Consider the following 24,213-nt stretch of genomic DNA (forward strand, 5'->3'; position numbering starts at 1 on the left):
ACGTTTATTATGCAACGTCTGAGGAACAAATACACCCCATTGTGGAATTATTTTGAGATGTGATCGTGTGATTTTCTGCCCTCAGGTGCCCAAAATAGGTTTGCCAAATTCCTGCTTAGCTGTTTAAAGTGCTGTTTCTGGTGCCTGGAGAAGTTCATCAAATTCCTGAACAGAAATGCCTATATCATGGTAAGATTTCATGATATCATCATTAGTCCTCGTTTCAAAGTGCTGATGCTCAGATCTGCTTCAACCGTATCGTGCTGTCTTTTCATGGTGGCAATATACGGTAAAAATTTCTGCACATCTGCCAAAGATGCGTTCTTCCTCTTGATGAGAAATATTGTACGGTACGTTCTCACTGAATCTAAACCTGTTAGTGACTGTTGTGTTGCATATCTCAGTATTTCATGCCATTTTTTTCTATCAAAAGTGTGGCAGTTCTGGACAAGGTTACCGACTTCCTTTTATTTTTGGGCAAACTTCTCATTGTGGGAATTGTGGGTGAGTGAATCTACGCTATTTTGATAGATCTGACTACACTCGGTCCTTGCATTTACTTGCTGTTGTCTTTTTAGGAATTTGTTCATTCTTCTTTTTTACGGGCAAGATTAAGCTAGTGGAGGAAGCAGCTCCGTCTCTTAACTATTACTGGGTGCCTATATTGGTGAGTAAACTGAGTTGGTGTTCCTACAAGTCAGTTGGTAGAACATTGAATTGGTTTGATTTCCAGGGAACATACATAGTACTGAGGAGCTGACAAAAAATGTATAGCTTGAATGCATTGTAGGTCACTTCGGATAATGCATAAATGTAAATTGTCCAGAAAGGCCAAATATTTCATTGGCAAATATTATGCAACATTTGTGTTTGGACATAATGTGTTGGCAGTGTGTGAACACAACAACAACGCTACAAGAAAAAAATCCACCCTCCTTTTTAAATCCCTCATAGTCTCATTAGACATGCTGTTTTGATTCTCTTGTTAATGTGATGTCACACTGATAAAGCCCCACCTACAGCTAATGACTGACTGAATAACTTTACCCAAAAGTTTTTTGTTAGCACATTGTAGTGCTAATGCAGCTAAAGATACTGTTGTCTCAAGAGTATTTACAGGAATCAGATCTACTTTTAACTGAAAGTCTGGTAAGGAAGTGAAGGGCTGTAGCTCATTTGCATTTAAAGGCTTTTTTGCACCCATATGGGCATATTTAAATAATCTGTGGGGTATTTTGAGCTGAAACTATGCCATTTTATTATGTGTCCCTCATTTGCAGACTGTGGTGATTGGCGCCTATCTCATTGCACACGGCTTCTTCAGCGTTTACGCCATGTGTGTGGACACACTTTTTCTCTGTTTCTGTAAGTGTGAAGAAAACTATTTATTTTAACTTTAACACATTATTGCTGTTTTTCAGAGAACAGTTTATTTTTCACTGTTGTCAACAGCTGATATATTTCCAAGGCTCAAACTGGCCCATTTCTTTCTTTCAACATGTGCTTTCCTCTAATAGAGACAGAGCGCCGTTATGCAAATTTGGGGACCGCGCCCACCGGGGGGGAAATCAATCCAACCGTCTCCATTGACTTTGTATTGCGAGAAGCCGCCTCCTTGTCATTTCTGGCTTATAACAAAAAACTGAATAATGCCTAAAAGCTGCTGTATGACAATATGTACAGTTAACAAGCCAAAGAACACAGAAGTGGGTTTTTGTAAGCTGTCGAGCCGTGGGGCCCAGTCTTTGAGGAGAATAAAGTGGATCGCCGACTACGTTTCCCCCTAGTGGACGCAGTTCCACCAATAGAAGTACCACGAAAAGCCGCCTGTATCCAATTCTGCGTCTTTAAACGCTCGTTTTTTGGGGTCGACAGCTTATAAAAACTTATTTACAGATTAAACTTAAAAACAGAATAATACCTAAAAGCTGCTGTGTGACAAGGTGTACATCTAACACGCCAACAAAATTAATAAATAATTTTTTATGGGCTGTCGACTTCAAAAAGCGAGCGTTTGGACACAGAAATGGAAACAGGCAACTTTTCATAGTACTCCTATTAGTAAAACTGCGTCCAATAGGGGGAAACGTAATCGGCGATCCACTTTATTCTCCTTAAAGACTGGGTTTTGCGGCTCGACAGCTTGTGGAAACTTGTTTCTGTGTTCTTTGGCTTGTTGGCTGTGCATGTTGTCCCGGGGCGGCTTTTGGGCATTGTTCAGTTTTTTGTTATAAGCCAGAAATGACAAGGAGGCGGCCTTTTGCAATACAAAGTCAATGGAGACTGTTGGATTGCTTTCCCCCCCGGTGGGTGTGGTTTTCAGGTTGTGACGCGCTGCGCTCTGTCTCTATGCCATACATCGCAACAGTGATAGGCCATTTTTAGCAGTCATTGTTATAGAAGCAATCCCACTCATTTTCTCAAATTCCAAAAATTCTCAGAACATTTATAAATAAAACAAATAAAAGACATTTACCAAATTAACTAGTTGATTTGAGATAAAAAATATAAAAAATGTGGGACTGAGAGACGAACTACTTATCTGTTGAAGTATATATCTATATTAAAAATAAATGAAAAAAATTATATATAAGTAAAACAATTCTGAAATGAATATATGAATGTCTGTGTGGTTAAATATACACAATAATTAGACACAGTACACGCACATATATTATGCAAAAAATCACTTTTATTTTGTATGCGATTAATCGCGATTAATCTTTGCCTAGCACTATATATATATATATAATATATATATATACTTATATATATACTTATATATATATATATATGAGGGCCCTATTTTAACAATCTAAGCGCATTGTCTAAAGCGCACGGTACAAACGGACGTGTCCGATTCCACTTTTGCTAATTTAACGACGGGAAAAATGGTTTATGTGCCAAGCGCTCGGCCTTAAAGGGTTGTTCCTTTTTTCTTAATGAGTGATGGGTGTGTTTTGGGGCGTAATGTGCAATAAACCAATGAGAGTCTCAGCTCTCATTCCCTTTAAAAGCCAGTAGCGCCTGGCGCCATGATGATACCCAATTTAGATGGCAGAATTTGTAACCTGAATAACTAAGCGGAAGAAGAAAACCACCACCAGTTTAGGAAGAATGGTAAAAATTGTGTTGTTTTCATTTTTATTAAAATTATTTTTTTATTAAAACCTTTAAAAGCAGTTTTCTTTCAGTCATAGAAGTAAAAATAGCAGGCTTTTAATTGCTGTAGATGTATGGATATCCAACATCATCAAAAAATGATTTACAAGGATGTAAGAAAAGGTTTGTACTCTAAAAATACTTTATTTGTAACAAACAAGAAATAAAGGATTTACAAATATGCGGAGAACCGTTTCAGCACTCGGACAGCGCCATGTTTTTTTTAAAGCATTACTTAAAAATGTTTCTCATCTCACCATATCCACAGGTACAGAGTCATCATATACAATAAATCCATTGGGTAGCTTTAAAAAACATTTAAAAGTCGATGCATTTGTTTAAAGCAAAGTACGTATTTACTTACCAGGCTACATGTGAAAAAGCTCTTTACACCCTCTAACGTCTCATAATCTGTCCTCATTTATGTCCAAGAGACTCAATAATAATCTTTTACATTTTAATCCTTTAATCTTTCATATTTAAACGTGTTTTTGTGAGGCTGCGCATTCATGTATGTTATAAGCAAACCCGCGTTGTCGTCCCGTTTAAAGGCGCATATTACTAACGCGCTCTTTAAATAACAAAAACATTATTGGGCCATAAACTTTAGACCAGGTTTTTGTTGGTCAATGGCATAGTCTATTTTAGTTGCCTCAAAATAGCAACGCGCCATGCCCATTTAGTCTAGCCCCATTCATTCCTATGGCTCCAAACAAAAGTTTAATTTTGTGCCACCATACAAACATGAGTGTTTGGTGGCTTCTAAATTCATCCCTGTTTGGAGCCATAGGAAGGAATGGGGCTAGGCTAAATGCTAACACATTCACGAGGTGCTGTACAAAGATTAAAAGTGCACGCATTGAAAAAAGATGGGTATGCATTAATTTGTCCAAGTTAAGGTAAGAACATAGCAAAATATTGAAAAACGGTGGCGTTTTCCTTTAAAACATAACCAATCTGCGTGAATTCTTGTCAAAACTGATATTTTTAAAACTGTAAAAGTGTGCATATATCGGGGTTGCGCGCCTGTGTGTATGCTTTAGATGTGTCAATCAGCACGAGGAAGATCGTTTTTGAATCATGTCGCTTTAAATAACTATTTGAACATCAAGTGAGTCCTGCACTTTATTTTCTAATTCCTGCATGTTTTAAAACCGACACCAAACTCTCAGACGCGCATGTGGATGGACACGCATCCTTTGTATTAGTTAAGCATTTTTACCGGTACACCTTTCAGAAAAGTACAAAAAAAAAGGTAATTTTAGACGTTTGATGATTATTTACTGTCTAAGGCTTTATCCAACAATGGCTAGGCCAAGGGTTAAACGGAAATTACACATTGCATTAATGGCCTGTTAATAAAATGTACTATACAAGGCAAATTAGCGCCGATGGGAATGGTAATATCTGCTGGTTATTTACTAAAAAGGCGCAAATTAAATAACACAGGCGCAATAGCCGATTTCCATAATGTCCAACATAATCTACTAAGAGCAGTGCAAATTAGTTCACGGTTGCAAGTAAAAATTAAAAGAAGTAAAAAGCTAAACTATTAGTATCGGTTGATGTCATTCTAGACAAATTGAATAACATTTATTTCTCTATAAAGAAAATGAATGGGATTATATCTGTTGCGATCTGCACTTCAAATCCTTACAGAGGCTTTTGGCTTGCTTTATGTCTAACCATTTTCCTTCTTTCTCTCTTTTTCTCTCATTTCAACATGATTTCAACCAATCATGTATCCTTGCACTGCCCTCTGCTGCACGCACTCCAAAACACTAACAATTAAAAAAAAAAACGATCACGTACAAACGTAAACTCAAGGCGAAGACCTGGAAAGAAATGACGGTTCTTCCGACAAACCGTTTTTTATGTCCCCCGAGCTGCATAAGATTTTATCTCTCGAACTGAGCGCAGAAGAGGCGGATCGTGCTGAGGTGCCCGTCGTACATGTTCAAGCTGAAGAGGAAGTCCCGTTGCAGGAGAACGGAGAGGTTCAGCTCAAACAACAAGGCATGCTTAAGCAAGAACACGAAGAGGAGACCCCGCTAAATCAGGAGACCCACGTTGAAGATCCTCCTCAGGAAACGCAACCTGCACAGGTACCTGCAGCTGCAGAGGAGAAACCAGAAGAAGTTACTACGCAAGCGACCGAACCACCCCAAATCACTGCGCACCAAAATGGACCCCAAGAGGTGGATGCTGATGACAAGGAGGAACCGGTGGAACCGGTACCCCCACAGGCGGAGAACCTACAAGAACCGGAGGAACCGAAGCCTCAGGAAAACGGACCTCAGGAGAGTGAGACTCTGCTCACCCCTCAGGAATAGATGTGAAAGTGTGCATGGTGAAGGAGCCTTGATTTCATTACTTTGGGAACTTGTGTACTCCGATTTTAAAGTCGTAACGTTTACTCAAACAATTGGTCTTGACTATCAATTAATTAAAAAGTCAACACTCATCGTAATGGGTGTCGTGACACAAAAATAAGCAGAATTATGTTCGATTGTGAGAAAATTGATAACGTGGACCCTATACATGAATATCAGTCATGTGACCTTTTATGTAATCCGCTCTTTTTTCAGCTTACTGCCGCCATCTTGAGTACCTACCGAGTACCAGTAGCATTAGCTAGCTTGCTACGATTTACGGATTTCTTTACTGTCTATGATTCGTACAGATACAGTAAATAGCTACGAAAGACAACATTTCGCACCTCGACTGGCATGAAAAGAAACGCTACTTTCAAAAAATACCATCGTTAGGGTGTGATCCCTACCCGATCCCTGAAGCGTTCTTCCAGCCACTGTCCGCTGCTACCGAACTACCACTATATTTACAACATTAAGAAGGCGCGACACGTCATGGGGCTTTGCTCGAAGTGTCGCCTGGGTCTCTGCACGTGAACTCGAGCATTGAGAACATTGTTTGTGTACTGGAGGTCAATATTGTTTTTCACTTGCGACAAAACAACGAATTATCCGTACATTTATATGGAACTATGCTTTAGGAGCTATCCATCTTAACACTCCTCCCTCCTTATACCTTACGTCGCATTTGGAGATCGATACATCTTGACTGGCAATATGGCGGCGAGCGGACACCAAAACAGCCAAAGTCAGTTGTTCAAAACCTTCTTTTTAGTAAACTCTGTGTACACAAACAATGTTCTCGGTGCTCGAGTTCACGTGTAGAGATACAGGTGATACTTCGAGCAAAGTATCGTGTTGTGTCGAGCGTTCTTAGTGTTGTAAATATTAGCGATTTTGATGCTCACAACATATTGAGGGCATAGCTTCTAGCTCTTTTGCGACCACTTCAGGTACTCAAAATGGCGGAAGACGAGTTTGAGATGCGAGTGACGTCAGCTGATATTCATGAATTAGATATGCCTACATAGCACTTGTAGAACGTGTATTTGTGTTTTACGTAGAAAGTTTTAACGTAAGGACATGTTAAAGTGTAGGTGCTCGACTCGTGCCTAATTATCGTTACTGATCAATGTCTTAATCGTATTGACGAATGCAAAAAGATTTCGCAGTATCGCTATGTTTACAGCAACAACAAACGAGACGCCCTGTTTACAGTGATACCAGCCAAGACCAAACAATGCTATTTTGTAAGTGTATTTGAAAATTGTGATAATTGCCTAATGTGATCATTTTATTATGGAGATTAACAAAAAATTAACAAACCAAGTGGCATCAAAACCGTACCGGCTAAAAAACAATCAAAGAAAGAAATGTTTTGCTGTTATATTTTGGTCTGCTGTGACTATTTATTGTATTGAGAGTCGCAACATTTTAAATGCCTGATATTTGTCGCTATGCCTCTCTGTTGCCTCTTTTCTACCTCTGTTCTTCACTTTTCCCGGTCTTTGCATGTTGTTAATGTGATCTTATACAGTGCTTTAATAAACTGAACTCTCTTCTTTGATGATCTTATTGCATTTTTACCTATTGAAAATGTTTATAACAACAACATACACTACAGAACTCACTATCTCTATCTCATGAATGTCATTCCAACAGTGGAGGATCTAGAGCGCAATGATGGCACAGCAGAAAGACCATACTTCATGCCAGAGAGCCTGCTGTCCATTCTCAACAAGTCAAATCAAAGGCCAAAAACAGTAGAGTAAAGGGAAAAAGATTCATAGGAAAGTTCAGGCTCCATTGATAAACTTATGTAAATATTACTATGCATTCTGCATAACTAATGCCAAAAGTATTACATGCTTTAGCTAATTTTGTTGTTAGCTAATTTAAAAAATATATTTTGTATTATGCAATGTAATTTGTATATATATGACGCTTTTATTTAGCTTTAAGTTTATTTAGTCATTTTAAGTTCTAAATAATGCTTTTGAAAGTCTACATCGTGTGTAATTGAATTACTATTAATTCATTTTTCTCATTGTAATGTTTTGTCATTTTACAACAATGTTGACTTTTAAAGTCTTCAAAAATATAATGGAAGCCATTCATTTTAATATGACAATAAAATTATTCAATGTCAGTTAATGTTTCTAAATTTGAACCTTTTTGTCCAAGGTAATGATGTAATCTGGTTGCCAATCTCATGAATATTAACAACTTTACACCATAAAATGCTTTGTAGGCTTCAGTTAATCTTAAAATAGAGGGTATGCACGTGACGTCACCTTCGGTGAAAGTGACTGCGGTTACGCCCACTGAGTGGCAAAAGACAGAGCGACAGTGTGAAGTCAACGAAAACGCGTCGAAATGGGAAACAGCTGTTTTGCGATAGACTGTACTAAACGATTTCGGAGCTATCGTTTTACAGACTGACAAGAAACACCGAAAGGAGAAGTAAATAGATCGTTCATTCCAACGTCCACAGACCACAGGTGGGTTGACAAGTTGCTAGGGTCACTATCAAGCAGAGGTTTTGCTTTCTACTCAAAAGTATTTTTCAAGTATTTGTATTTTATCCGTGTTTTTCTTTGTAAAACATACATTCCAAAGCATTTTATCAAACATTTTACTCTATTACATTTCATAAATAATACGTTTTTGTTTTATATTTAAGTACATTAACGTACTTTTACTCAAGTGAAAGTACACAATTGTAATGTAATTAGGTATTAAATAAATTTTAATATGCAATATTAAAGAATACACAGTATGATTCTATGCTTTAGAATGTAGTGAAGTAACATTTTTCCCAATACAAACACAAAATGTAACTAAGTATTGTCACCTCTGCTATCAAGTCCAAGCTGTTTTACTGGAATTTTCGCAGCGGCCGCTATGAAAACCAGCCATTTTGTTGGACGTTTTGCCACTCGACACCTGTCATGAGCAATTCGGTCCGAGCCCTCGCGTGGTCACGTGGAAAAGTATGGCGACATCAATGCAGTCAAGTGCTGCAGGGATGACGTATTTTTGTAGGCTAACCCCGGAAGTTAGCGGGACATGGGTTCCTTCCCCAGAAAGTCCACTAATTTTTCCTATAGACTTTTGGAATATCGCAAAAGTGATTTTGTGTTCGGCTAGAGTTTATGACATTTAAACGTTTTGTCCAACTACATAGTCTTCACAGATAAATACAAATGTTATTGAAGTGTAAATGCGTTACTAGAAATATAAAAAGCGAATTCTGACTTTTTAAAAGTTGACTTGATCTGTAAAGACTAATATGTTGGACAAAAAGCGTAAGTGTCATAAACTTTTGTTAAACTCAGAGCTTATTTTTGTGAGAAATATGACTTCCCGCTGACTTCCGGGGTTAGCATACAAAATTACGTCATCCCTTCGGCACTCGCGGTTCCTTGACGTCATACGCCGATCAGTCTGCGCAGCGCATCATGGTCGAAACCAAATACAGCGTTGAGTTGCTAGGCAACTAGCTACAGAAACAGGCGAATCCGCGGTGAATGTGGAGACAGAAAGCCAAATATAAAGTTAAAATAATACATTTTGGTAAAAATGTCGAGTGCGTTTTTGTCAAGGGCGATCAAGCCCCCTATCCATGATCAAATATCTGAGCTACAACGAAAAATTCAACTTCTAGGTAAGTTTTAAATTTCATCAGCTGGTCGGTTAAGCAGTATTTAAGCAGTTTAACTTACCTGAGTAAAAAAAGAACCTGTTGAATGAGAAGTAAGAGAATAGTTATTATTTCCGTTATCTTATTATTTTACGTTGTAATCATTTATTATCGTTAATTGTTTATTTAACGTTGCTTTCAAATTTATGGTTTAACTTATTATGCTAGCAGTTCTGTCTGATGTCCTGACTAAAAACCAAACCCAACGTGGCCGAAATATTCAATACCTTAAGTAAAGTTATATTGAAATTGTAGTATAATTGTAAAATTGCAATATAAAATATAAACTTAGCTATAGGACACTATAGTGTAATATTATAGTATTTAACGTTACAGCTGTATTTACTATAGTAACACTACAGTATTTTTCATGTCTGTTTTTATCCGTATGTTGGATTTATTGAACAAAGAGCTCAATTAAAAGGGCGACAGGAATGTATATATTGCACGATAACCCTTTTGTAATGTTTTATTGTAATGTCGCTTTTTGTACTGTCCGATAGAGGGAGACAGAAATGCGTATTTTGAAGTCTCTCAAGCTGCCATCAAGAAGAACAGAGAAACGATCATACAGCTCAGACAGGATAATAAAGATCTGCACAAGAAACTGGCGAGGTCCCTTGCAGTATGTTAAATGTTATAAACTCACACACACAGGCAATCTTCAAATCAAACCATATAATGTAACACATATAACACAACCATTGATGCAATATTTGGTCATGATGTCCAGGGAGATGAACAAATTATCAGAGAGGCCTTTCAGAACCATGGCGTGGAGAGAGCAGCATTTGGAAACATGTCTGGAAAGGTGACATTTTTAACTGTAGTAATCACAAAGAAATCAAGTTAAAGTCAAACTAAAGTTTTAAAACCAGGTATCATTTTCATTCATGTAAAGCAATGTGGAATATTTTTGTGAATGTAACAAAAGGGAAGGGAGTTAAGGGACATAATGGTTATAATAGCCTATTATTTAGCCACTATATTCAATTTTTTTACAATTATTGAAAATAATATTTTTCAAACAACTTTCAACGATTGGAAAGTACCAGAACTCGAATAGTTGCAGAATCCGCAAGATATATCCAGGGACCTGCCTCAATGAAAATCTTTGCTGTGCAGGCTGCTCGGACGGTGCTGGATCAGAAGGTGTGCGATAAAATGAAGAAGCTTAACGCTCTGAAACACAACACTCAGACACACAGGCGCCGTTTAGAGGACCTGAAACTCCAGTATCAAACCTTCAAGCCTGTAAGCAAAGGCTCTCAGCCTGAAGCCCAGAAAAGAGAAGAGGACAAAAAGGTAAATTGAACATGGATGAATCTCACAAGAAAAAGATCCAGGTTATTTTTCTGCTTATAATAAAACATTTTCTCATATTGAGAGTGATATTTTTTTACACTGTAACTTTTTTCTGTTTTACAAATAAACACATTTCCACCCTAATACCCCCATTATATTATATCAAATTATATTATATTATAATATATTTGTTCACCCAAAAATGAAAAATGTATAATTATTTTCTCATGTCGTTTGAACCTCCAATGTCTGCCAATTTATTTTTAAAGGAACAGATTTTGGGAATTTAGCTTATTCACCGTATCCCCCAGAGTTAGATAAGTCCATACATACCTTTCTCATCTCCGTGCGTGCTGTAACTCTGTCTGACGCAGCCCCCGCTAGCTTAGCTTAGCACAAAGTCTGGAAGTGAATGGCTCCAGCTAGCAAACTGCTTCCAATAAGTGACAAAATAACGCGAACATTTTCCTACTTATGTGTTGTGATTTGTATAGTCACAACGTGTACAAATAACAAGGTGATATGAGACACAACAATCTTTTAACAATGTGCATACTGGGAACTGTATTCTCAGAAGATGAAGCACTGCTACATAGGTGGAGTGATTCCGACCAAACTCTCTGCTCCTCACCAGGGGCTTCTCGGGTGCTGCGAGCAAATTACTCCGCCCTTGAGCAGTGTTTCGTCTTCAGAGAATATAGTTCCCAGTATGTATACTGTTAAAAGATGGCTGTGTCTCATATCACCTTGTTATTTGTACACGGTGTGACTATACAAATCACAACACATAAATAGGAAAATGTTCGTGTTGTTTTGTCGCATATTGGGAGCAGTTTGCTGGCTGGAGCCATTCACTTCCGGACTTTGTGCTAAGCTAAGCTAGCTAGCTACAGCACGCACTGAGAAGAGAAAGGTATGTATGGACTTATCTAACTCTGGGGGATACGCTGAATAAGCTAAATTCCCAAAATCTGGGCGTGTTCCTTTAAACATTTGATTCTTACCGTTTTGGAATCCATTCAGCTGATCTCCGGGTCTGCCGCTAAAACTTTTAGGATAGCTTAGCACAATCTATTGAATCTGATTAGACCATTAGCATCGCGCTAAAAAATAACCAAAGAGTTTCGATATTTTTCCTATTTAAAAGTTGATTCTTCTGTAGTTACATTGTGTACGAAGACCAACAGAAAATTAAAAGTTGTGATTTTCTACGCAGATATGGCTAGGAACTATACTCTCATTCTGGCGTAATAATCAAGGACTTTGCTAATGTAACGTGGCTGCAGCAGGTGTAGTGATATTACGCACTGCCCGAAAATTGTCCCCTGCCATTGAAAGTAACCAAGGGAACTATTTTTGGCAGTGCATAATATCACTACCTAAATGGACAAACTGTTCTTCAGAGTGCGTTTTGCCCCATGTTGTCTCAGACGATGACATGTTTGTCTTGTGGCGGCTACCGTAGCTTCTCTATGCATTTTGAAATTAGGATGGTTGCAGTCTACAATCTCACCACTAGATGCCGCTAAACACTATATGACATAATTGAAGTTATTTACTATACACTTTTGGTCATTTTGATGCTTTTTTGATCAGCATCCACTCCAGTGGCGGGTGGTGACTTCTTTTATTGAAGCGCACAATGCAAAGTTCGTCACAACATGTATGTAGCTTGTCATGTGTGTGGTTCGTCATTTCAAAATATGTGTTCTGCGCTTTAAGAGATCATGTGTGCATCATGTGTCGTGCCAAAATAAGTGCCTGCTGCCTTGAACTTGAACTTGAAGGGAGACGCTCACGTTTGCCAGATACTCGCACAATCTCATGCATAATCAGAGTTTACTATTAAGGGAGTGTCTTGCATGTATTTGGGGAACATGAGCGTCTCTTTTATCATAAACCCTTTAGACGCGTCGGCAGCGGGCACTTATTTTGACAGGGCACGTGATGCACACAGTATCTCTCCACATGCAGGACACGTATTTTGGAAAAGGGAACCACACATGTGACAATCCGAACACTTATTTTGAATTAGCGCATACTCGGAAGAGCAGTCACGAGCCGCCACTGATCCACTCCCATAGAAATCAGAAAAACCTAAAACAACACTTTAAAAAAAAAATCTGCATTTGGGTTCTGAAGAACAATGAAAGACATTGAGGGTTCAAACAACATGAGCATGAATAAATAATTATAAAGTTTTGGTTTTTGAGTAAATTATCCCTTTAATGCTAAATGTGAAATTTTAGATATTCATGACAGCTTTTGTGAGGTTCATGAAAACATGAATACATATTCAGTTGATTTGATCCTTTTAAGTGTAAACTGAAGTGCAACACTCCCCACAATGCAAATCACCCACGCACACACACACACACAATGGTTGAGTTATATCTTGTGGAATGATGGTAACTGTCATGTTGCCCTCATTCACAGAACGACGGGGACCCCGCCGAACAACTTCCCCAAAAGGTCATTCTTTACCTTCCCGACCCCTTCCTCTTTTTCTATGTTATTAACCAGCTGTACTGTTAAGAAGAAATAAATGTGTTAGCACAGTACAAAAAATGAATGATTGTATGTGTGCTTGATGTGCAGAAGTTACGCATGCTGGAAAACCGTCTGGAGAAAGCTCAGCTGAAATGCCATGAAGCGGAGCACATCATGCGGGGATACCTCAAACTGAAAGGGCACCTGCAGGTAACACAACATACATGTGGATGAATTCAGCTGGTTCATCAAAGCAGTGTTTCATCAAGAGCCCCGATACACTGCCACAATAAGCCAAGTTGCTAGGGTGCTCCTTGTCAATTACTGGTTGTTACAGTAGGTTGTAGCTATTCCCTCAAAATGGTTCCTAGGATGGTCTGACTTCTGCTAGGGTGTTGCTTAGGGTGACCATATGTGCCATTCTTCCTGGACACGTCTTCCTGGTGCATCTTCTGGAAGTCGTATTTGTCGACTGCATACGTCATAGAGGATTATTATTATTATTATTACAGAAAGCAACCGTTACATTTTAAGGAAAGAATTAATGTCTTATGTTTTTAACTGAATGGCGTGTGTGGTCGACAGGTGCGACTTCCGGAGGAGGCGCCGGGGTCCTGGCCGGGACGCGTTCGGGAGGAATGGCACGTATGGTCACCCTAGTGTTGCTAAGCAGTTCCTAAAGTTTTCTGGATGGTTGCTAGGGCAGTGATGATTGTTGCTAAGCAGTTAATTTCAAAAGACATTGCTAGGGTGTTCCTGGTAATGTTACTGTAGGCAGTTGCTAAGTGTTTGCTAGGCAGTGGCTAGGATGCTGTGAGTGGTTGCTAGGGCAGTGATGATTGTTGCTAAGCAGTTTTAAAGGTTTTAAAAGTCATTGATATGTTGTTCCTGGTGAATGCTAGGCAGTTTGCTAGGCAGTGGCTAGGCACTTGCTACAGTAGGTTGTAGATATGTTATCAAAATGGTCATCTGGGTGGTTGGTAGGATGGTTTGGGTTCTGCTAGGGTGTTGCCAAACAGGTCCTAGAGTTTTCTGGATGGTTGCTAGGGCAGTGATGATTGTTGCTAAACAGTTCAAGAGTTTCAAAAGTCATTGGTGTTCCTGCTGAATGCTAGGCAGTTGCTAATATTTTGTGGGTGGTTGCTAGGCACTTGCTACAGTAGGCTGTGGCTATGCTCTCAAAATGGTAATCTGGGTGGTTGTAGGATGGTCTGGGTTCTGCTAGGGTGTTGCCAAACAGGTCCTAGAGTTTTCTGGATGGTTGCTAGGGCAGTGATGATTGTTGCTAAGCACTTCAAGAGTTAAAAAAGTCATTCCTAGGGTGTTCCTGGTGAATGCTAGGCAGTTGCTAAGTGTTTGCTACGCAGTGGCTAAGATGTTGCGGATGGTTGCTACAGTAGGTCGTAGCTATGCTCTCAAAATAGTCATCTGGGTGGTTGCTAGGATGGTCTGGGTTCTTCTAGGGTGTTGCTATGCAGTTCCTAGAGTTTTGGATGGTTGCTAGGGCAGTGCTGATTGTTGCTAAGCAGTTTCAAATGTTTAAAAGTTATTGCTAGGGTGTTCCTGGTTAATGCTAGGCAGTTGCTAAGATGTTGTGGGTGGTTGCTACAGTAGGTTGTATCTATGCTCTCAAAATAGTCTGGGCAAAATAAGCTTGGCAGTTGCTAGGATGTTCTGGGTTCTTCTAGGGTGTTGCTATGCAGTTCCTAAAGTTTTGGATGGTTGCTAGGGAAATGCTGATTGTTACTAAGCAGTTTCAAAGGTTTTAAAAGTCATTGCTAGGGTGTTCCTGGTTGATGCTAGGTAGTTGCTAAGTGTTTGCTAGGCAGTAACTAAGATGTTGTGGGTGATTGCTACAGTAGGTTGAAGCTATGCTCTCAAAATAGTTTCTGAGATGGGTTTCTGGGACTGCTAGGGTGTTGCTAAGCAGTTCCTAGAGTTTTCTGGATGGTTGCTAGGGCAGTGATGATTGTTACAGAGCAGTTTCAAAAGTCATTGCCAGGGTGTTTCTGAAGCGATACTATGCAGATGCCAGGTTACTTATAACCAAATCAATATTGGCCAGCAACTTAACCTATGTTTATACTTAACTGTGTTTCTACAGGAGGAGAGTCTTACATATCATTCTCAGCTGGACGAACTAGAAGCAGAAATCCACAGACAGACACAAGAGCTCAAAGACCTGCAGGTCATGAACAGTGATGCTAACCTCTCCAAGGACTCTGCTAAGGTTAAACAACATAATGAGCATTTCATGACTTTAACAAAATGATAAAGCAATAATAAAGCAAAAACTGTATGTGTGCCAAGGTAAAGATGTCAAAAAGATGCCAAATATTCAAACACTCAGGCTGTGTCCGAAATCGCCCCCTATTAATTACTTAAAAGGGTAAATGAAAACGAATGAGTGAATTCCGACCACTGAGATGCTCTATTCTCCACTAAAAATATATGAGTGCATTATTTAAGGGTATAGGGGCTATTTCGGACACAGCCTCATTAAATTTAAATGCTAAGAGCAGGGGTGTCCAATCCTGCTCCTGGAGGGCCAGTGTCTCTGCAGAGTTTTGCTCCAACCCTTATCAAACACACCTGATCCAGCTAATCATGGTCTTCCTAGGCGGATTCAACTTTCAGGCAGTTGTGTTGAGGGAAGTTTTAGTTCAACTCTGCAGGACACCGGCCCTCCAGGACCGAGTTTGGACATCCCTGGCTTAGAGTACTGTGTGCGTGTCTGTGTTGCAGGCAGAGCTTCAGCTTCAGGAAGAGCAGGTTTTCAGAGAGCGGAGAGAGAGAGAGAAAATCCTTTATCGCTACAAGAAGCAGGCGGAGGAGAGAAAGGCTCAAGCAGAGAGAATGGAGAGAAAAGTGAGCATCATCCATCACACCTGCTGGAATCAAAAACATAATTTAAGCGATACTCCAGAAATTACCCCATGAATTACTTACCCTCAAGCCATCTGTGATACACACATCATTCATTTTTCAGAACAACACATTTGGAGTTATTTTAGTAAATGTCCATGACTTTAAACCCATGGATCCAAGGGGTTAATAAATGTTTTCTGGGAGTAATCAATGCACTTTTCTAAAAAATATATCAATTTTTTAAACTTTATAAACTATAGTAACTAGTTCTGGTAACAATATCTTTGACTCGCAAGGTACCTATGGCAATCAACACTCACTAGGGTTTTAGCCGAAAGATGGCATTGTTACCAGAAGCTAGTTATTACCAGTGTTGGGGAAAGTTACTTTTAAAAGTAATGCATTACAATATTAAGTTACTTCCAAAAAAGTAACTAATTGAGTTACTTTTCATTGAAAATAATGCTTATGTTACTTTTGCGTTACTTTTGCGTTACTTTTTCTTGGCTGATGCTTGATCTCTTTCAGGCCTTGCAAGTGTTTTTATGACTGAAAAGTTATGCATTCAGAAATTGCATATTTCATGTTACTTGTAATGCGTTACGCCGCATTCAGACAGCCAGCGATGTTATCGCTGTGTGTCGCCCATCTCTTTCAATGAGGCGTTTTTAAATCTGCTTGTCATAAACAAATGAGTACCATCCACGCCAGTAACTGACGATAGAAGGATGACGTGAACTCCAGTGCTTCGTTCTCATTGGTAGTCGCTTAATTTGCATAAAGTTAAACTTTTCTTAACTTTCTCGCGTCGCTGGACCCGACCACACGGTCACCAACGGCCACCCTCGCTCGTGTAGCCGGAAGTCGCCCGGTTTCCATTGAAATGAATGAGATCGTGTCGCTCTGCTACTGCTGGTCGCTGGCTGTCTGAATGGGGTGTTACCCCCAACACTGGTTATTACAGTTTATAGAGTTTAAATTTTTTTTCCTTAAAAAATCACATCAATTCCCAGCAGAAGACCTTTTTTACACCTTGGAGCAGTGTGGATTACTTATGTAAAGGATAAATGCACTTTTTGGGGGTTTAAAGTCAGAAGTTGTTTCCTTTCCCTGTTTTCTACTATTATAAAGCTGGGAGGAGCAAGGACATTTACTGAATTAACTCTAAATGTGTTAGTCTGAATAGATGATAAACATGTGTATCTCAGATTGATTGAGGGTGAGTAAATCATGGGGTAATTTTGATATTTGGCTGGAGTGTCCCTTTAATATGATTTAGAGGTCTAGGGAGCAGATTATAATAAATCAGATGGAGATTTGGAGGTGTGGTTCTTTTGACCCACCCTTCTCCCAAATCTCCACCAGTAAGCATTCACGTAGAAAAACCTTCGCAAAACCCTAGACAATCTACCCTTACGAAAGTTAAACATGGTTTTAGTACAGTTAAAATCAATAAAACCATGGTTACTGTCGTAAAACCATGGTAACCACAAAATAACCATGGTGTAGACAACCATGGTTTTCAAAAACCATAGTTAAACCATGGTTAGTGTAGTAAAACCATGGTTTTACTGATAGCAATCAAGACACCAAAAAACCATGTTTACTACCCTTTTACCACAATAAAACCATGGTTAATTTTTGTAAGGGTAAAAACCGCCTAACAATGCCCTAGTAACCACCGATAACACCCTAGCATGAATACATTTAGTTATTTTCCTGTTTTCTCTGGTTTCTTGTCTTCGTCTTTCATGTAAACCTGCTTTGAAACAACAGCGTTGGGGGTAACGCATTACAAGTAACGTGTATTACGTAATAATATTACTTTTCTGAAGTAACGAGTAAAGTAAAGCATTCCTTTGTAAATGTACATATTAATATTTGAGTTACTTTTTTAGTTTAATTAATTTGATAAAAAAATTATGTACTGAATTAAACTTAACGTAGTCGCATTATGCACTCTATGCGTACACGCCTGTGTGGAAAAAGTTTGAGTCAGAAACTGAGATGGCAGGCCAGAGCTCGACATTTTTGTGATGAAATATGCAATTTCTGAAAAAAACCCTGCAAGGCCTGAAAAAGATCAAGCCTCAGCCAAGAAAAAGTAAAGCAAAAGTAACTAAAAAGTAACGCAAGCATTACTTTTCATGAAAAGTAATTAAGTAATGCAATTAGTTACTTTTTGGGAGTAACTTCATATTATAATGCATTACTTTCAAAGTAAATTTACCCAACACTGTCAATCTGTGTACATTCAGCCCCAGCGGGCACCTGTGCACACCGATGAGATGAGCAGTGAGGCCCAGCACAGTGCCATTGGAGTCGGGGAGGAAGAGGAATCCATCTCTGCATTCGAAGAAGCTTTCCAGCGCATTAAAGATGCCACCGGGGTCACCGAAACACGGGTTGGGACAGCTAATATTTCGATTTTTTATACTGAATTGCAATTACACCTGTTTGCATCCTGAATTGTACAAAATGTGAATTTGTTGTTTATAAAACTATGTATTCCTTATACACAATTTAAACAATAGGAAATAGTAGACAGGTTCATCTCTCAGGAAGAAACTCAGAAACATCTGGAGAAGATGAAGGCAAAAAATGAGAAAACTCTTCTTCAGCTAAAGGCAGAGAAAAATGAGCTACAGGATCAGTTTCAGGAGATGAAATACTCGGGAGAAACCAAACTCTCAAGGTGAGACTCTGTAAGTGAATGTCTGTTTGGCTAATTCCCCACAATATGCTCATGCATGTGCTTGTGTACTTGTTTTACGGTTTAGTGAGCAGCAGGTGTTGCAAGAATGTGAGCACAGCCTACAGGAGGAGCAGCAGCGGCTGGATGCAGCTAAAGATCGTCTGGACCGGCTCGCACGCACACTCGTCTCCGTCAAAGCAGGAGTGCAGCAGCTGGCTGATAAACTGCTACATATACCTCTGGTACATACAGCACATAATTTTGTGGGCAATACATATGCTTCACAAATCAAATGTATAAACCTATTCATTTCATGCCTATAGTACATGGCCCTGTTACACTCATTTATAAATACGTCAACAATTACAAGTAATGTGAGTTTACATCACCTACAGTTTCTCTAGATAGTTTCCAATAATTTAATGTAACTGTTCATAAGGTGTTCTTGCACAAAAAGGTTTCATAATGTAAAAACAGAAAACAATGCTGTTTTGTCAATTTCGGCAGGTTTTGCACGACGGGAGGGTCTTCAATACGTCTTCAGTGCGTCATTAATCCATGATTTTAGGCCTGCCCAAAAAATCCTGAACTCAGAAATTGAGAAAAACTGTTTAAGGATTTAAAGGAATAGTCAATTTTCTTAAAAGAAAAATCCAGATAATTTACTCACCACCATGTCATCCAAAATGTTGATGTCTTTCTTCAGTCGAGAAGAAATTATGACCTCACGCAATACGTCACAACGTCAAGAGGTCACAGAGGATGAACGCGAAACTCCGCCCCAGTGTTTAGAAGTGTGGAGAAAAAGGACCGTTCCGACGTTGTTGTATGTGGAATGATACTAATTAATGTCTTTGTGTCTGTTTATTGGTAACAATGGTCCGCAAATGTGCGTTTTATATATGTAACACGTGACCTCCCTACGTCACTACGCATTTACTTTAGGTCGCGCTGGACCGGACCTAGAAGAAAAGTTGTGGTTTAAAAGTGCATATTTTTTCTTTTTCTTGTCAAAAATGACAATTGTTTCGCTAGATTAGACCCTTATGCCTCGTTTGAGATTGTTTATAGTCCTTTGAAACTCCGTTGAAAAAACTGTTACGTGTTTAGTTAAGTGTTAAGTGTTGGTGTCCATTAAAGTCCATTAAAATGAGAAAAAATCCTGCAATGTTTTCCTCAAAAAACATAATTTCTTCTGGACTGAACAAAGAAAGACATCAACATTTTGGATGACATGGTGGTGAGTAAATTATCTGGATTTTTCTTTTAAGAAAATGGACTATTCCTTTAACTCCACAATTTTGTCATCTAAGTGGCGCAACTTAATGAACCACATGTGTCAAGATTTTTGAGATTCGAATCCCTCGTGAGGACTGTTCTTCTAGAGGCAGTTGTATCCTAGTGGTTAGAGAGTTGGGCTTGTAACTCGAGAGTTGGCGGATTGAGGCTCACGGACCGGAGGCAACTGTGGTGCCCTTGAGCAAGACACCTTACCCTAATTGCTCCCCGGGTGCTGGGATAGCTGCCCACTGCTCCGGGTGTGCATGTGTTCACTACTCACTGGGAAGGGTTAAATGCAGAGGTCACATAGAGTATGCGTTGCTTACTTGACAAGCTTGTCATTTTCACTTTAATGCTACAAAGTTCACAGACTTTGTAATGTGTTTTAGCAATACATTTCTAACATGTTTCCACACTACAAGCCATTTCTCTGACACTGCAGCTTGCTTCACAGTCTCCCATTGGCTATTGTGAAAGTACTGGCGCAATCATTCCAATTAATTTTTTTTAAAGGATTAGTCCATTTTCTTAAAAACAATCCAGATAATTTACTCAACACCATGTCATCCAAAATTTTGATGTCTTTCTTTGTTCAGTCGAGAAGAAATTATGTTTTTTGAGGAAAACATTCCAGGATTTTTCTCATTTAAATGGACTTTAATGGACCACAACACTTAACAGTTTAAAGGCCATTTAAAATTGCAGTTTCAAAGGACTCTAAACGATCCCAAACGAAGCATAAGGGTCTTATCTAGCGAAACGATTGTCATTTTTGGCAAGAAAATATGCACTTTTAAACCACAACTTCTCTTCTTCCTCCAGCTGTATTACGAGCCAGCGCGACCTCACGAGGTCACGTGTTACATATATGAAACGCACATTTGCGGACCATTTTAAACAATAAACTGACACAAAGACATTAATTAGTATCATTCGACATAAAACAACGTCGCAACGGTCCTCTTTCTCCACACTTGTAAACACTGGGGCGTAGTTTTGATACGTCATCCGTGACCTCTTAACGTGATAACGTATTGCTGGCGCGTCACATGACCGAAGATAGACCAGAAGTTGTGGTTTAAAAGTGCATTTTTTTATTTTTCTTGCCAAAAATGACAATCGTTTCGCTAGATAAGACCCTTATGCCTCATTTGGGGTCGTTTAGAGTCCTTTGAAACTGCAATTTTAAACTGTATTAAAACTGTTAAGTGTTGGGGTCCATTAAAGTCCATTAAAATTAGAAAAATCCTGGAATGTTTTCCTCAAAAAACATAATTTCTTCTTAACTGAACAAAGAAAGACATCAACATTTTGGATGACATGGTGGTGAGTAAATTATATGGATTTTTTTTTTAAGAAAATTGACTAATCCTTTAAATCAAACATGTTTGATATGATCAGGGCAGCCCCAATTTGTGTGCAATCACATCAGGTGGTTTTGAATTTGATCTAAACATCACACAAAAAAATGATAATCGATGAGTCAAACATCAGAACATTAAGGTCCTGAACCTGAAATCGGGTTAAATTCAGGCTGAAAAACCTGTGGTGCGAGTTTGGCTTTAACCTGACATATGTATGAAATCTACTTAACATTTATTCGTTTTTATGCTCTGACAGGTGAAGGGCCCGGGACCCCAGCTGCCCCCAGACTCCGATGAATATGTTCTGCAGCTGTTATCTGAGGCAGAGCAGAAACTAATGCTGCTAAAGGAGGAACTGCAGGGCAAAGATCTGGCAACCGCCATGAAAGAGATGAAAGAAGATGAGGTGAGGAGCGTAGAGATGGGTGAAAAAATTAAAGATTATGTTGATTATTCTTTTCTGACCAATGAAATGCATTGTTACCTTTATTTAGATATTTTTCAATTTAGGATTCATTTCAGCGTCTCATTTCATTTGCAAAATTGTTTATACGAAACTGTTGACAGTGTTGGTATTTTTCCATGATCTCCTGCAGTTTCAAGCCAGTATCGAAGGGAAACTTCCCCAGCACAACACGCGCGTTCAGTTGCCTGAGGCCCAGAAACTGGACCCCTTTGATGGTACGCTAGCAGTTTATACGACCACACCTGTTCACAGCCACGTGCTCATTCAAACTAAATCACGGGTCAGCATTACGCATAAACTGGGTCCGTTTTTTCAATCCACATTGAAGGTTTGAGGAATTTCCTTAATCCCATACTTGCACTTACAACTTGTCCAGTGACCACTGGATCATGAATTTAGAACTGAAGATGTTCTTGTTAACTTCTCTACTACCCACAGTACAAATGTTCCCTCTTTTCAAGGAGGACAAAAAACATGTGCTCTCTGATGCACGTGTTGCACTCAAGATCTAAAAGTCTCTGGGGCCTAAAAATCTCCTAGCACATTTTTGTGTGATTGTGTAACGAGAGCCTGGTGTACTGTTACCTGCAAGCTGTGTTACTGCTGATACACTGATACTTGATTGATAATGATTTTTTTTAAATGCACCTCTGTATCTTTTCTTTTAGCAGATGACGATGAAAGCGATGATGACGAGGGTGATCTCATCACCCGTGCCACCCTGAAGCAACAATCGCAGCTCATCATCGACGCCAAGACCAAGAGAAAGATTCGCGTCAAAAAGAGAAAAGGGAAATTCTGATAAGATCAAGACACGAGCCTTCGAAGTTTATCTCCGTTATTAAAGTAATCTGATATGAATAAAGATTGAGTTCAATAAAAGTGTCGTATAGTTGAACACAGCCCACATGAGTTCTTACCAAGGCCCGATCTACGGGGTCTAGGGGGGCACCCCCCCCCAGATTTTCCCTCTGCCCCCCAAAAAATGTCAAGCCAACCATAAAAAAATAGTGTCTCTTTACACAAATAGTGTCCCTTGTGGTAAACGCTGTTTGTATTAGCTCCCGCCCATCATTGTCTGGTTATCTAAAGCTTAGAGGTCTCTTCAGCAGTATTTAACTCACAGAAAAGATAGGCTACTATTCTCTGTGACGGTTACTTAAAGGGGACATTTCACAAGACATTTTTAAGATGTCAAAAAATATTTGGTGTCCCCAGAGTACATACGTGAAGTTTTAGCTCAAAATACCATATAGATAAATTATTATAGCATGTTAAAATTACCACTTTGTAGCTGTGAGCAAAATGTGCCGTTTTTGGGTGTGTTCTTTTAAATGCAAATGAGCTAATCTCTGCTCTGTATAATTCAGATTAAAGGGTGGTTTTATCCAGTGGCGGCCGGTGACTTCTTTTTCCAAGGGCGATGCGAAGTTCGTCACAACATGTATGTAGCCCGTCATGTGTGTGGTTCCTTTTTTCAAAATATGTGTTCTGCGCATCGAGAGATCCTGTGTGCATCACGTGTCTTGTCAAAATAAGTGCCTGCTGCAGACGCGTCTACAGGGTTTATGATAAAAGAGACCAGATCCTCGCATAATCTCATGCGTAATCAGAGTTTACTGTTAAGGGAGTGTCTTGCGTGTATTTTGTGAACGTGAGCGTCACTTTTATCATAAACGGTTCTGACGTGTGTGCAGCAGGCACTTATTTTGACAAAACACGTAATGCACATGGTTCACATGACGCAACAAACACATATTTTGAAAACGCAAGCAACACACATGACACTCCGAACACTTATTTTGAATTAGCGCCCCTGGGATGAACAGTCACTAGCCGCCACTGGTATTATCCCCTTCTGACATCACAAGGGGAGCCAAATTTCAATGACCTGTTTTTTTACATGCTTGCAGAGAATGGTTTACCAAAACTAAGTTACTGGGTTGATCTTTTTCACATATTCTAGGTTTATAGAAGCACTGGGGACCCAATTGTAACACTTAATCATGGAAAAAGTCAGATTTTCATGATATGTCCCCTTTAAAGAAAATGCATCTTAAAAATATATCATGCAATTTACTATAAACGTTATAACACAACACTGTGAAACTATTATATTTATTTTAAAACATCCACAAAATAGCCCCAAATCCTTTCTTAGACACGCCTCATTATTTTGCAGCTCTCCAGCAGCTTTCAGTATGTTTGTTATTGTTATTGACGTAGTTACGTTTATTAAAATTAGAATATGCAGTTTGGTTGGTAGCATGATATAAAGTAGATATAAATTATATAAGATGGTTAATATACAGTATTTTAACAGCTGCGCTTCGCGTGCAATTTTTTTCCTTTTTTTGCAGTTTTGAGAAAAACGTGATTAATCGATTTTTACTTCAGGAGGAGCTTTTACTCCACAATGTCATTGTAAGGAAAAACGATGTTAATATAACATTTGTCGTGTTATGAACAAAGTTTGTGCAACACATGCAGTGCTTTTGTCTGTTGCA

At 39.1% G+C, this 24,213-nt stretch overlaps 2 protein-coding genes across 7 annotated transcripts in view; both read left to right on the top strand.

Moving 5' to 3' along the window:
* Positions 1-7,683, top strand: part of slc44a2 (solute carrier family 44 member 2 (CTL2 blood group)) — a 42,220-nt gene extending 34,537 nt beyond the window's left edge. For 2 of the 3 annotated variants that reach the window (XM_073870770.1, XM_073870771.1), the window contains exons 17-22: positions 86-184; positions 272-350; positions 434-504; positions 579-667; positions 1,281-1,365; positions 4,990-7,099. In XM_073870770.1, the coding sequence (XP_073726871.1) occupies positions 86-184; positions 272-350; positions 434-504; positions 579-667; positions 1,281-1,365; positions 4,990-5,495 (929 nt within the window). In that variant the 3' untranslated portion in view covers positions 5,496-7,099. Of the gene's footprint in view, positions 1-85; positions 185-271; positions 351-433; positions 505-578; positions 668-1,280; positions 1,366-4,989; positions 7,100-7,196 lie in introns of those variants that run through there. The other variant, XM_073870772.1, reaches the window with a different exon arrangement.
* A 1,299-nt stretch (positions 7,684-8,982) lies between these two features.
* Positions 8,983-22,604, top strand: odad3 (outer dynein arm docking complex subunit 3). Of its 4 annotated transcripts, none has more exons than XM_055212288.2 (14): positions 8,985-9,201; positions 9,741-9,862; positions 9,971-10,048; positions 10,363-10,542; positions 12,979-13,014; positions 13,141-13,242; positions 15,137-15,262; positions 15,778-15,900; positions 18,159-18,305; positions 18,435-18,595; positions 18,681-18,837; positions 21,497-21,646; positions 21,837-21,921; positions 22,375-22,604. In XM_055212288.2, the coding sequence occupies exons 1-14, from the start codon at positions 9,117-9,119 to the stop codon at positions 22,506-22,508; spliced, it is 1,686 nt and encodes a 561-aa protein (XP_055068263.2). In that variant the 5' UTR covers positions 8,985-9,116; the 3' UTR covers positions 22,509-22,604. The 4 variants fall into 4 exon arrangements, with proteins under 4 accessions (XP_055068265.2, XP_055068266.2, XP_055068263.2 ...); XM_055212289.2 differs by having other exon boundaries at positions 22,378-22,604; XM_055212290.2 differs by lacking the exon at positions 12,979-13,014 and having other exon boundaries at positions 8,983-9,201.
* Positions 22,605-24,213: the final 1,609 nt, after the last annotated feature.

The sequence above is a fragment of the Misgurnus anguillicaudatus genome, chromosome 8, assembly GCF_027580225.2.
Source record: "Misgurnus anguillicaudatus chromosome 8, ASM2758022v2, whole genome shotgun sequence".
NCBI lineage: Eukaryota > Metazoa > Chordata > Actinopteri > Cypriniformes > Cobitidae > Misgurnus > Misgurnus anguillicaudatus.

Bases quoted from the DNA above. Each gene is read 5' to 3' on its own strand.
- odad3 (XM_055212288.2), top strand. From the start codon at position 9,117: ATGTCGAGTGCGTTTTTGTCAAGGGCGATCAAGCCCCCTATCCATGAT. The intron at 9,202-9,740 runs GTAAGTTTTAAA...ACTGTCCGATAG, and splicing joins ACGAAAAATTCAACTTCTAG to AGGGAGACAGAAATGCGTAT. The intron at 10,543-12,978 runs GTAAATTGAACA...CCTCATTCACAG, and splicing joins AAAGAGAAGAGGACAAAAAG to AACGACGGGGACCCCGCCGA.